Source organism: Macaca fascicularis, chromosome 13 (assembly GCF_037993035.2).
Source record: "Macaca fascicularis isolate 582-1 chromosome 13, T2T-MFA8v1.1".
Taxonomy (NCBI): Eukaryota; Metazoa; Chordata; class Mammalia; order Primates; family Cercopithecidae; genus Macaca; species Macaca fascicularis.
Window position 1 is genome coordinate 84973471 of NC_088387.1, and position 12593 is coordinate 84986063.

The 12593-nt window shown below is 42.6% G+C and overlaps 4 protein-coding genes across 8 annotated transcripts in view; 2 read left to right on the forward strand and 2 right to left on the reverse strand.

The window, feature by feature from the left end:
- Positions 1–3102, forward strand: part of CEBPZ (CCAAT enhancer binding protein zeta) — a 27864-nt gene extending 24762 nt beyond the window's left edge. Inside the window, exons 14-16 of the mRNA XM_005576123.5 lie at positions 1807–1865; positions 1947–2028; positions 2924–3102. Coding sequence (XP_005576180.3) covers positions 1807–1865; positions 1947–2028; positions 2924–3060 — 278 coding nt within the window. The 3' untranslated portion in view covers positions 3061–3102. The remainder of the gene's footprint in view (positions 1–1806; positions 1866–1946; positions 2029–2923) is intronic.
- NDUFAF7 (NADH:ubiquinone oxidoreductase complex assembly factor 7) overlaps positions 1–12593 on the reverse strand; it is a 172458-nt gene that overhangs the window by 41264 nt on the left and 118601 nt on the right. The gene's annotated exons all lie outside the window — the stretch shown is intronic.
- CEBPZOS (CEBPZ opposite strand) lies at positions 981–8662 on the reverse strand. Of its 4 annotated transcripts, none has more exons than XM_045369494.3 (6): positions 8630–8662; positions 7771–8006; positions 4997–5112; positions 3731–3775; positions 3100–3184; positions 981–2964 (listed from the first exon to the last, which is right to left on the reverse strand). In XM_045369494.3, exons 3-5 carry the CDS (start codon positions 5109–5111, stop codon positions 3102–3104), a joined length of 243 nt encoding a protein of 80 aa, XP_045225429.1. In that variant the 5' UTR covers position 5112; positions 7771–8006; positions 8630–8662; the 3' UTR covers positions 981–2964; positions 3100–3101. The 4 variants fall into 4 exon arrangements, with proteins under 4 accessions (XP_045225429.1, XP_065383255.1, XP_045225427.1 ...); XM_065527183.2 differs by lacking the exon at positions 8630–8662 and adding an exon at positions 6171–6354 and having other exon boundaries at positions 7771–8463; XM_045369492.3 differs by lacking the exon at positions 7771–8006.
- Positions 8925–12593, forward strand: part of SULT6B1 (sulfotransferase family 6B member 1) — a 31498-nt gene continuing 27829 nt past the window's right edge. Inside the window, exon 1 of the mRNA XM_045369491.2 lies at positions 8925–9126. Coding sequence (XP_045225426.1) covers positions 9079–9126 — 48 coding nt within the window. The 5' untranslated portion in view covers positions 8925–9078. The remainder of the gene's footprint in view (positions 9127–12593) is intronic.

The following is a 12593-nucleotide window of genomic DNA, read 5'->3' on the forward strand; positions in this document are numbered from 1 at the left end:
ATACCCAACAAAACTGATTGAAACAAAAAGAGGCAAGGAATTTTAAACAGATTCATTAATTGATTCAGATGTATTAATTTACTGATTGATCACCCTACATTTGCAAGTGTTAGAGTAGATATCCTTAAGAATAAACATACCTTATAGAAGCTTTAATCAGCCTGGGCAACACAAGGAGACGCTATCTCTACAAAAAATCAAAAATGGCCGGGCGTGGTGGCTCACGCCTGTAATCCCAGCACTTTGGGGGGGCAAGGCGGGTAGATCACAAGGTCAAGAGATCAAGACCATCCTGGCCAACATGATGAAACCCTAGCTCTACTAAAAATACAAAAATTAGCTGGGCGTGCTGGCACGCACTTGTAGGCCCAGCTACTTGGGAGGCTGAGGCAGGAAAATCGCTTGAACCCAGGAGGCAGAGGTTGCAGTAAGCCGAGATCGTGCCCCTGCACTCCAGCCTGGCAACAAAGTGAGACTCTGTCTCAAAAAAAAAAAAAAAAAATCAAAAATCAAAAATTAGCTAGGCATGGTGTTGCACACTTGAGGCTGAAGTGGCGGCGGGAGCAGGATAAAAGAAACTAAGGAACCAGCACAGTACAGAAGTGCCTACTCTTTGAGGTCACAGATGCATCGCTACAGGATGAATAAAACCCAAAAAAACCTTCCTAATGCATGCAAATGTGTATTATACAGCTATCAAGTAACATATCACCCTAATAATAATGAAGATGAAATGCTTTAGAAACTATTTTATCAAAAGTGGCTCTGATACAAAGACTTGTACATGATTGTTCATAGTGGCACTATTAATGCCAAAAAGTGGACACAACCTAAATGTCCATTAACTGATAAGTAAAATGTGGTATATCCATACAATGGAATATTATGTAGCCCACAACATGGCATGGAGTACTACAACATGGATGAGCCTCAAAAACGTTATGCTAAATGAAAAAAAGCCAGATACAGGAAACCACATGTCATATGATCCCATTTATATGAAACAGCCAGAAAAGGCAAGTCATAGAAACAAGATAGATTGGAGGTGGGTTGGAGGACTACAAATGGCACCAAGGATCTTTTGAAGTTGATGGAAATGTTCTAAAATCAGACTGTGGTTGTGGTTGAACAAGTCTGTAAATTTACTAAAATGCATTAATACACTTAAATGCGTTAATACACATAATAGCTGAATGTTATGATGTGTATTTAGTAAAGCTCTTTTTAAAATACAGCTCTAGTACTGCTAGAGGCATTGATATCAGAGATGCAGAGTTTGAATAATTGTTTCAGGAAAAGAGACTTTTCAGGAAAAGTTTATACTTTCAGTACTACAGGTAGGTGTGGTTTAAAGGAGAACCTCTTTCAGTGTTATAAACAGAACTTCATTTACAGCATAATAAACATACTTTCAATTTCCTTTCACTCCAAAGAATAAGACCCCTGAACTAAATTTTATGTTTTGTCTTAAGTATTTCAAAACCCATCCATGTCAAACTGATAACTTTACTATTGCTTGATAACTGTGTTATTTCCCTTATGGGTAAACTTCGATCACTGGCCAAATCTGAAAAGCAAGAAGACACTCTTGTCATCTGAACAGTTCTATTAGGATGTTGTTAGCTTTTTAAAAATATTATATACTAACAAATTATATTTAAATGCCAGCTACCTAATGGTGCTAGAAGATTATTGCAATTGTGTTTTTACCCAAGTATAATTTTTAAAATAAAATCATGTTGCATTGCATTTTTAAAAAATCATTAGATTTATAATTGAATAATGTAGACTTACAAATTTTTTTAGGGCCAAGAAAAAAGAAAAGAAACTTCAATGATTCCAGCCTATTTGTATCTGCTGAAGAGGTAAGGCTAATGTACCGTTCTGAGAGTCTAGCTATTCTACATTATTTTTAGTTTTCTAATAAATTTATCTTTTTGTTTAAGTTTGGCCATCTATTGGATGAAAATATGGGATCCAAGTTTGATAACATTGGCATGAATGCCATGGCTAACAAAGATAATGCAAGTAAGTAACTTAAATTTTTTTATTGATGTTTTAAAAATAGCTTTGGCTTAGAACTTCAGAAGATAGGAAATTTTTTAAATTTAATTTAATTTTTTTTTTGAGACAACGTCTTACTCCCTCGCCCAGGCTGGAATGCAGTGACATAATCTTGGCTCACTGCAACCTCCATCTCCCAGGTTCAAGCAATTCTCCTGCCTCAGCCTCCCAAGTAGCTGGGATTACAGGCATGCACCACCACGCCCAGCTAATGTTTGTATTTTTAGTAGAGAGGGGGTTTCACCATGTTGGCCAGGCTGGTCTCGGACTCCTGACCTCGAGTGACCCGCCCACCTTGGCCTCCCAAAGTGCTGAGATTACTGGCGTGAGCCACCGTGCCTGGTTGATAGGAATATTTTTGAAAGACCTTTTCATGGTACTTTATAACCTGGAAGGAATGGCTTTATCTTCTCTCAGGAGAACATGTAAGATTAACAAGTATATACAGCAAAAAAACAAAAACAAAAAAAACTTGCAGACTACAAAAATTACTTTTTTTTAGGGAAGTGAGCCATTTTTATATAGCATGAGTTTGCTAAGTAACTTTACATGTTTATAGACATTTTAATTATTTCTGATATTGATTGTTACTGGTTTTTATTTCACCAGTAAAACTGCTTGGGGAAAGAAGATCTTTAGAGCATTTGTTTCTTTTCCTTCCTTAGTCATTTCTTTATGAAACATTAATCTTTGACAATAAATATGAGAAGAAAAGCAACAAACAAGCAGTGGGTTTGTATAGTGGGTGGGAAACGGCAGGCCAAGGCAGGCTAGAAGTTCCTGTGACTCAGCAGCATGTTCTGTGGGACCGCCAGGAGTCTACAGTGTGGTAGTACACTCATCTTTTCTTCTCCCAAAGGTCTCAAGCAGCTTAGATGGGAGGCTGAACGTGATGACTGGCTACACAACAGAGATGTAAAAAGTATCATCAAGAAAAAGAAACATTTTAAAAAGAGGATTAAAACCACTCAAAAAACTAAAAAGCAAAGGAAATGAGAGTTATTAATGTAAATTATAAATTGAAATTCTACTTACATCTAATTTTTGCTGTTCAACCATGTTTTTTGATCCAGCTCTCTGATTCCATACATTCCAGACTTCTCAGTGGATTTGTAATAAACTATAAATAAAAATAGCTCTCATTTATAAAGTCATGTGGAAACATTGTTAAAATTAAACATATTGGAAAAAAAAACTTCTTTTTTCCATATTGCTACATAACAAAATGAAAAAGAAGACAGGAGGATTACAGACTTCACATATAAGCCCTGGCGTCTCTGATCGTTGTAATGAGCACTATTTCACGTAACTACATGATGTTATCTTGTTCAGTCTTTATCTACTTGACAGAGAAAGAGACAGCTCCAAGAAGTTAGCAAACCTGAGATGAAACTGATCTTTTAAAACCAAACGTTTAAACTGTGGTTTGATTCTGTCACCTCATATATGAATGATTCCAGAGTTTACATTCTTAACCCCTAGAAGAATTCAGAATCCAGCCCATTACCTAATTTTCTCACTAGTATAGATGAGAATTTAGTCTCAGAAGAACTAAAATAGATGTGAATAGTATTGTTAGAAATGCCTTGTAAAGAAATTACTACATAATTTATAGGTTACCTGAAGAAGTTGTTTTATACTTATTTTTACTTAAGGAAAAACATACCTTCCAAGATGAAGGGATATTTCTTGCTCATTGTTTGCCTGAAATCTGATGGAAAAAAGGATGTCTTGAAATTAGATATGAACAGAAATTCATTATTAACACATACAGCCACAATTTAATGCTAGCTTTAGGGTCCATATGATGGGAACCATATAGATTAGAAATTTGTTTTACGGTCCTTCTCCGTTTGTTTTTGTTTTTTTGAGACAGGATCTCTCTCCCTGTTGCCCAGGCTGTAGTACAGTGGCACAATCACAGCCCACCATTGCCTAGACCTCCCTGGGTTGGGCTCAAGAGAGCCTCCTACCTCAGTGAAGGTCAAATAGCTGGGACGGGGCTTAAGGGAGCCTCCTGCCTCAACCTCCCGAGTAGCTGGGACTACAGGAGCACACCACCATACCCAGTCTTTTTTTTTTCCCCCCCCTTAAGATACAGGGTCTTGCTATGTTGCCCAGACAGGGCTCAAGCAGTCCTTCCACCTTGACTTCCCAAAGTGCTGGAATTACAAGTGTGATCCACCACACCCAGCCATGACCAGTTTTTAAAATTCATCCCAAGCTTTAATTTGCTTTTAAATACTGTTGGGATGTTTTCTTTATACCCTTTCTTAGAGTTGAAAAGAAAAGATTTTGTGAGTATCCAGTAGCATTTTGGTACAGCGTTCCAACAAAGTACGCTGAGGAAGACTGTGACAAGTTTCAAAGATGGCTATCATGCCAGGACTATTCCTTGTTTTTGGGAAAAATCACTTCCTAATTTAAAAAGTTGAGGGCTCTAATATAAAATTTCCCCAAGAAAAATGTTAAAGCACTTTCAGCCATAGCATGTGAAAGTCTTTTAGTGCCCACTGTTGATGCCTAGGAAGAATACTATAGCCTGAGAAAACTGTTACTCCGAGAAAACAGCAGTAACCAGTTACTTTCTTAGTCTACCAAACAATGAAGTGTAATGGGCAGGCTAAGTTTCCTCCATCTGTGCTTCCAAACTAAGCCCGACCAAGGACACTTGCTCTACCCTCCCCAAAAGTAAAACCCATGGAGGTATGAAATTTTTCCCTTAGCCCACAAACAAAATTTTTAAGGGAGAAGTGAGAGTCATCTAGTCTACAATAATGAATACTTTGATTCCTGTTATGCCCATAAAAATGTCTAATATCTTGAATCTGAAGAACCAATTTCTCCAAAAATGCCATTGCCATTTAACACATAAAATGGATTAGCAAAACTATACCCCTTTAGAAAGCATTAACTTCTGAATTATGATTACCTTGGCTTGTGTGCATCTTGCTAAACAAAAAATATGCTCCAAAAAGGCCTACAAGTTCGGCTACCAAAATTCCTTTAAAGATCTTCTTTGCTAGTGGTTCCAAAGTACGGGCCATCCTAAATTTAAAATTAACAGATATGTGTAAACCTGAATGAGCATATTTAAACTACTATTATCATTTCTCTAATAACTCAAATTCATTCCCACAATTTGAATGGCTTATCTGTATGGGAATAAGACTTCAATACTATGGTATACTTTTTTGGTTTAGGCATCCTACATACCTAGTTTTCAAACTCCATGCCTAAGGGGCATGATGAACCAAAGACAAAATTGGATAAAGCACAGGAAAGAGATAAAATGCAAGAAAGCATTGTAAAAAACAATTTACAGAACTTAAATTTTTTAACTGTGTAGGAAAACAGAATGGGGAAGATAGGTTAATTTTTTAGCTGCACTGGGAATTAAGAAATAATCTAAACGGACACAATATGTGAACAGCTCTTCTTTGTAAAGTGCCCTACAAAAGTAAGATTTTTCTGAAGAGGTTCTACATTTTCTAGGGCTGGAGTTCTTCATTTATTAATACAACATATACTAATATATACTATTATATATACTATATATGTATATTATAGATAGTATATATATACACTATCTGATATATACTAATATATACTAATATATGCTGATATATACTAATAATACAACATAAATTATGTGCTATAGTTCAGGCATTTGGAGTGCAGTAGCACAGTCTCACCTCACTGGGCTCAAACAATCCTCCCACCTCAGCCTCCTGAGCAGCTGGGACCACTGGCATGCCTGGCTATTTTTTTGCATTTTTAGTAGACACAGGGTCTCAACATGTCGCCCAGGTTGGTCTCAAACCCCTGAGCTCAAGCAATCCGCCCATCTCAGCCTCCCAAAGTGCTGGGATTACAGGCGTGAGCCAATAATCTGCCCTTTAGCAGACACTCTCAGTAATTTTTATACAAATGGGGGCAGGGGGTGGAAACTGATTGGGTGATGAACCAATAAGAGGCAAAACTACAGACCGGTTAGATCTTGATTGTCTTCCTTTAAAAGCTAATCAAGAAAACAGGTTTGTGTCATTATTCTTTTTCAAATTAAAAGATAACAAGCTAAGAAAATAGAATTATAAGACTCTTACTGAATAAATTAATGTAAACCCAAGTTTTTAGCCAGCCTCCTTATAACCTCAAAGTCCAGAAGAGGAGAACCACTCGTTTTTCATCTCAGATGTTTCTATTGACCTGTGTGTACTCCTTTGTCCTCAGTCCCAGCTCGCTGTGGTCAGGTGTTTACTCCATTCACTTCCCGCCCCTTTTCAATGCCTGAGGGTGGGTGTAATCAAATAACTTTCCTTTTTTTTGTAGGATTATTCTGCTAATATCTTACCAGGTGTCCCTCCCCACCACCCCCCAAATTCCCTCATTTTGATAATGTGATCACCCTGGAGACCAAAAGATTAAAACTTTACTATTCTTATTTAAAAGAAACAAAGCAAAGAAATTTGCAAAGGAAGGAATTCATATACAACCAAGAGGCAGTTGACTGGTGGGAAGGGACCGTTGTTTTGCTCCATTCACTACAATGCTGTACATGACTGACAGAAAAATAAGTCATGCTCAATACAGATGCCTCTCTTGAAGTTATTTTTTATTTTTTTGGAGACACAGTCTCGCTCTGTTGCCCAAGCTGGAGTGCAGTGGCACCATCTCAGCTCACTGCAACCTCCGCCTTCCAGGTTCAAGCAATTCTCTTGCCTCAGCCTCCCCAGTAGCTGGAAGCTGGGACTCCCGCCACCAGGCCCAGCTAATTTTTTGTATTTTAGTAGAAACGGGGTTTCACCCTGTTGCCCAGGCCGGTCTTGAACTCCTGAGCTCAGGCAATCCACCGGCCTCAGCCTCCCAAAGTGCTAGGATTACAGGCATGTGCCACCGCGCCTGGCCTATTTTTATTTTTTTGAGACTGGGTCTTGCTGTCTCCCAGGCTGGAGTGCAGTGGTGCGACCTTGGCTCACTGCAATCTCCGTCTCCCGGGTTCCAGTGATTCTCCTGCTTCAGCCTCCCGAGTAGCTGGGATTATAGGCATGTGCCACCACGTCTGGCTAATTTTTTGTACTTTTAGTAGAGATGAGGTTTCACCAAGTTGACCAATCTATTCTCGAAGTCCTGACCTCAAGTGATCCTCCCGCCTCTGCCTCCCAAAGTGCTGGTATTACAGGCGTGTGCCCCTGCGCCTGGCCTCTTTGGGGGGTTTGTTTGTTTTGAGACGGAGTCTCGCTCTGTCGCCCAGGCTGGAGTGCAGTGGCGCGATCTCCGCTCACTGCAAGCTCCGCCTCCCAGGTTGACGCCATTCTCCTGCCTCAGCCTCCAGAGTAGCTGGGACTACAGGCCCCCGCCACCACGCCCGGCTAATTTTTTGTATTTTTTGGTAGAGACGGGGTTTCACCGTGTTGGCCAGGATGATTTCGATCTGACCTCGTGATCCGCCCGCCTAGGCCTCCCAAAGTGCTGGGGGGTTATTTTTAATGTTCCAGGGATGAACAAAGACTGCAGGCAGTTCCATTATTCAAGGAATCGAAGTAAAATTTTGTTTTATGAGAGGGTGATGATAAGAAATAAAGTCCATTTGTAGGCCAGGGTTAAAAGGAAAGAAAATAAGTCCGAATAATACTGGACAGCTGCCTTGGTGTACAGTGGTGAGCGTAGCTGCCTCCAAGTAACATCGTACAACAAAGTATTTACCTTTCAAAAAATATATATATAGTTTTGCACTCCGAGGCTCCCGGCTTCAGGAGGCCGATGATAAAACTTCAAGTTCCTTTGCTACAGAACACCAGGGGCACACCTGTCCACCCACAACGAAGTGATGTTTACTAGCTGCGGCAAGGGAGACACGGCAGAGGAGCGCCTGCCTTCTCGCACAGGGACAGGCATCATTCCGGGAAGGAGTTTAGGTGAAGTTTAACACGAAGCCGCCTCTGAAAGATTCGGCGCAGGGCCGTGTGTCATGCAGTTAACATCACAAGGGGCTGAGAAGCCGACTCGGGGACATAAGCTCAAGCCAAATGTGCAATGCTGGGTCGGAAGCCCCTTATCCGGGGCTGCGCTCCAGGGAATCGGGGCTGCTTCCCTGTGCGGGGCGGCCTCCCAGCTTAGCGTCTGCAGGCAACGCGGTTTCAAGCAGCAACGTCTCTCCCTGTCTAGCTGTGCAGAGGACGGCTTTTCAGCAGAGGCAGAGAGCTGTCTCAGGCTGGCCGCCTCCGCGCCCCCGGCTCCTGCCGCGGTTCTCACCCAGCTCCCGCTTCCCCCGGTTCCCTCGTGCCCTCGGCTGCCCTCGGCGCTCCCCTAGCCCGCGGAACGGTCGGCCCGGGCCTGCAGGCGACACGCGCGGGCACGCACGGAGCACGGCCCGGCCGCCAGGCCACGGTCGCCAGCGACCCGGAAACACTCGCCTCCAGTGAACTGAGGCAGTGACACCTGACTGTCTTCTACATGCCCCCAGAACTGTGACGAGGCCCCACGCAGAAGCCCGCCCCACTCTCGTCGCACTGGGGACCCCGATATCCCACCGCCGAGGCGGATCTACTCGCCGCAGTCTCACCTGAGGTGCGTTCAAGGAGGACTGCGCATGCGCAAGGCTTGGCGCCGCTCCACCCCTTCCGTTGTCGGCTCCGCCTCCACATTCGTAATTATCATTAATTGTACTCTGACCGCGACCCGAACCTGACTGCCCGCTATGTACATTATTTTGCGGAATATTCGCAATAACACATGCAACAGGTGCCGAGTGTATCTCATTTTACAGAGAAAGCAAGAGGCATACACTGCCCACAATCGCACCGTTACTAAAAAACAGAATTCACATTTGAACCCAGGACACTGACACTGTGTAGTCTGTTTTGGGTTGTTTTTCTAACACTCTGGAAATTAAGGTGTGATTAGTCTCAGAGAAGCACCAACATAAGCATCACCTGAAAACTTGTTAGAAATGCAGAACTAGGCAGCGCGCGTTGGCTCACGCCTGTAATCCCAGCACTTTGGGAGGCGGAGATGGGCGGATCACGAGATCAGGAGACCGAAACCATCCTGACTAACTTGGTGAAACCCCGTCTGTACTAAAAATAAAAATAAAAATAAATAGCCAGGCATAGTGGCATGCGCCTGTAGTCCCAGCTACTCGGGAGGCTGAGGCAGGAGAATCGCTTGAACCCGGGAGGCGGAGGTTGCGATGAGCCGAGATCGCGCCACTGCACTCCAGCCTGGACAACAGAGTGAGACTCCGTCTCAAAAAAAAAAAAAAAAGAAAGAAAGAAAAGAAAAAGAAATGCAGAACTACTGAATCTGAAACTGCATTTTAGCCAGATCCGTAAAGAATTCTTTTGCAAAGTAACACTTGAAGAGAAGACGCAAAGGGGACAAGGAAACAGAGAAGAGAAAAAGAATATAAAAGTATATTGAAGTACCGTGTGCAAGACAAAGCCTGAAACACCCAAAATAGACCCAGATCTACCTTCATCGAAGTTCTAGTCTACTTAGGGGTATTTACCACAAATAACTGATGAAAAGTACACAATGATAAGGGCCTTGCTTCTAATCTGAGGAATCTGTAAAGATTTTAGAGAAGGGGTGACAGCTGGAGCTAACTCTGACCATGCCAAGTAAAGGAAGTGCTTCTGCAAGGTGTTCTGTGATTGCCCCAATTTTCCTATCTAACACCCGCCCTCCCACAGTCCAGCCCATGTGGTTCATCTGTGTAACTAAAGCATCATAAATTGTGAAAAATGTGAATGTGTAAACTATGTTGATTTAAAGCATGTCATTGTTACTCAAGATCACTCAGATCTACACAGATCCAGAACTCTAACCTCTTCCACTATATCAACCTCTCTAGTATCCTCTTAAAGTCTGGGCTTTGCACATTCTCTTGATCTCTCTCCTCTATAGAAACTGTCTCTGGCTTGAACCTCGGTTCTATTTAACAATATACATTTGACTTTCTCTCAAACTTTTTTCAGAAGCTCCCTTTCTGCATTATGTTGCTTTTTATTTTGTCTGTTATTGTTTTCACTGTCATTAACTATTTTTCTCAAAACTTTCAGCACTCTACCCCTATACCACCGAAGTTCCCTTTTCCCCTCCAACTGACACATTCACAATCTTTTTTCTTTTTCTTCTTTTCCTAATCATCGGCTTCTTGTTTCTTCTTCTTCTTCTTCGGGGTCTTACTCTGTCACCAGGCTAGAACGCAGTGGCACAATCAGAGCTCACTGCAGCCTTGATCTCCCAGGCTCAAGTAATCCTACCCCCGCCCCCAGCCTCCCAAGTAACTGAGACTACAGATATTCACCACCACACCGGGCTAATTTAAAAAAAAAAAAAAATTTTTTGTAGAGACAGGGTTTCCCTGTGTTGCCCAGGCTAGTCTCCAACTTCTGGGCTCAACTGATCCTCCCTCCTTGGCCTCCAAAGTGTTAGAAATACAGCTGTGAGCCACTGTGTCTGCCCTTCTTTTTTTTTTTTTTTCCTTTTTTTTTTTTTTTTATGAGATGGAGTCTCGCTCTGTTGCCCAGGCTGTAGTGCAGTGGCTCAATCTTGGCTCACTGCAACCTCCGCCTCCAGAGTTCAAGCGATTCTCCTGCCTCAGTCTCCCGAGTAGCTGGGACTACAGGTGCATGCCACCACGCCTGGCTAATTTTTTGTATTTTTAGTAGAGATGGGGTTTCACCATGTTAGCCAGGATGGTCTCGATCTCCTGACCTCGTGGTCCTCCCTCCTTGACCTCCCAAAGTGCTGGGATTACAGGCGTGAGCCACCGTGCCCAGCCTGTCCTTCTTCTTTTTTAAAAAAAAAAGAAAGAAAAAAAAAGAATAGTCAAGTACAGTAGTGAGAAGGGGGAAGGAGTAAGTACATCCACAATCTTTAAAGATTCATCCATAATAAATATTTTCTTATTAAAAGCATCCACCATGACTTCCATGAAACACTTTGTTAAAAATCATTTAAGATACTATGCCTTGAGCTTCCAGGCCTGTCTTTGTCCGCTTCGGCTGCTATAACCAAATGCCATAAACTGATGGCTTATAATCAACAGAAATTTGTTTCTTATGATTCTAAAGACTGGGAAGTCCAAAATCAGGGTGCCACAAGATTCAACATGTGGTAAAGACCAACTTTCTGGGTTTTGAGATGGTGCCTTCTCACTGTGTCCTCACATGGTACAAGGGGCAAGGGCCTCTCTGGTGCCTCTTTTAAAACATTAATCCTTGCCCAGGCAAGTGGCTCACACCTGTAATTGCAACACTTTGGGAGGCCAAGGTAGTGGGCTCACCTGAGGTCAGGAGTTCGAGAGCAGTCCAGACAACACGGTGAAACCCCATCTCTACTAAAACCATAAAAATTAGCTGGGCGTGGTGGCACACACCTGTAGTCCCAGCTATGCAGGAGGCTGAGGCAGGAGAATTGCTTGAACTCAGGAGGCAGAAGTTGCAGCCTGGACGACATAGTGAGACTCCATCTCAAAATAAATAAATAAATAAAAGGACACTAATACCATTCATGAGGGCAAAGCCCTCATGACCTAATCACTTCCCAAAGGCCCTGCCTCCTAATGCCATCACTGGGGATTTCAACATATGAATTTAGGGAGAACAAAAACTTTCAGACCCTATAGCAAGGCTCCACTACATTGGTTTGAAGTACCAGAATATCAGTGTTAAGAGCACCAGGATGACAAAGTAAGATGAAAAAGCCATTGGGGCTGGGTGCAGTGGCTCACATCTGTAATCTCAGCACTTTGGGAGGCCAAGGCGGGCAGATCACCTGAGGTCAGGAGTTGGAGACCAGCCTGGCCAACAAGGAGAAACCCCATCTCTACTAAAAATACAAAAATTAGCTGGGTGAGGTGGAGCACGCCGGTAATCCCAGCTATTTGCAAGGCTGAGGCAGGAGAATTGCTTGAACCCAGGAGGCAGAGGTTACAGTGAGCCAAGGTCTCACCACTGCACTCCAGCCTGGGTGACAGAATGAGACTCCATCTCAAAAAAAGGAAGGAAGGAAGGAAGGAAGGAAGGAAGGAAGGAAGGAAGGAAGGAAGGAAGGAAGGAAGGAAGGAAGGAAGGAAGGAAGGAAGGAAGGAAGGTAGGAAGGAAGGAAGGAGAAAGAAGAAAAGAAAAGGGCGTTGGAATGGTTCAGACTGAAAAAAGACAAGAGGGGAAAAAAGCTTAAAGAAATGATAACAAGCTTTACCAACTTGGGCCTGGCAGAGTGGCTCCTGCAAAGAACAGTGGCAAGAAGAAAATGGACCGTTCTGCCATCAATGATGTGATGACCCAAGAATACACCAACATTCACAAGCGCGTGTATGGAGTGGGCTTCAAGAAGTATGTCCCTCAGACACTCAAAGAGATCCGGAAATTTTGCCATGAAGGAGATGGGAACTCCAGATGTGTGCATTGATACCAGGCTCAATAAAGTTGTATTTGCCAAAGGAATAAGGAATGTCCCGTACCGTATCCACTTGCAGTTGTCCAGAGGATGTAATGAGGATGAAGATTCACCAAATAAGC

Bases quoted from the DNA above. Each gene is read 5' to 3' on its own strand.
- CEBPZOS (XM_045369492.3), bottom strand. From the start codon at position 5,111: ATGGCCCGTACTTTGGAACCACTAGCAAAGAAGATCTTTAAAGGAATT. The intron at 3,776-4,996 runs GTAATCATAATT...TTTTTCCATCAG, and splicing joins CAAGATGCACACAAGCCAAG to ATTTCAGGCAAACAATGAGC. The intron at 3,185-3,730 runs GTATGTTTTTCC...TTTTATTTATAG, and splicing joins ATATCCCTTCATCTTGGAAG to TTTATTACAAATCCACTGAG.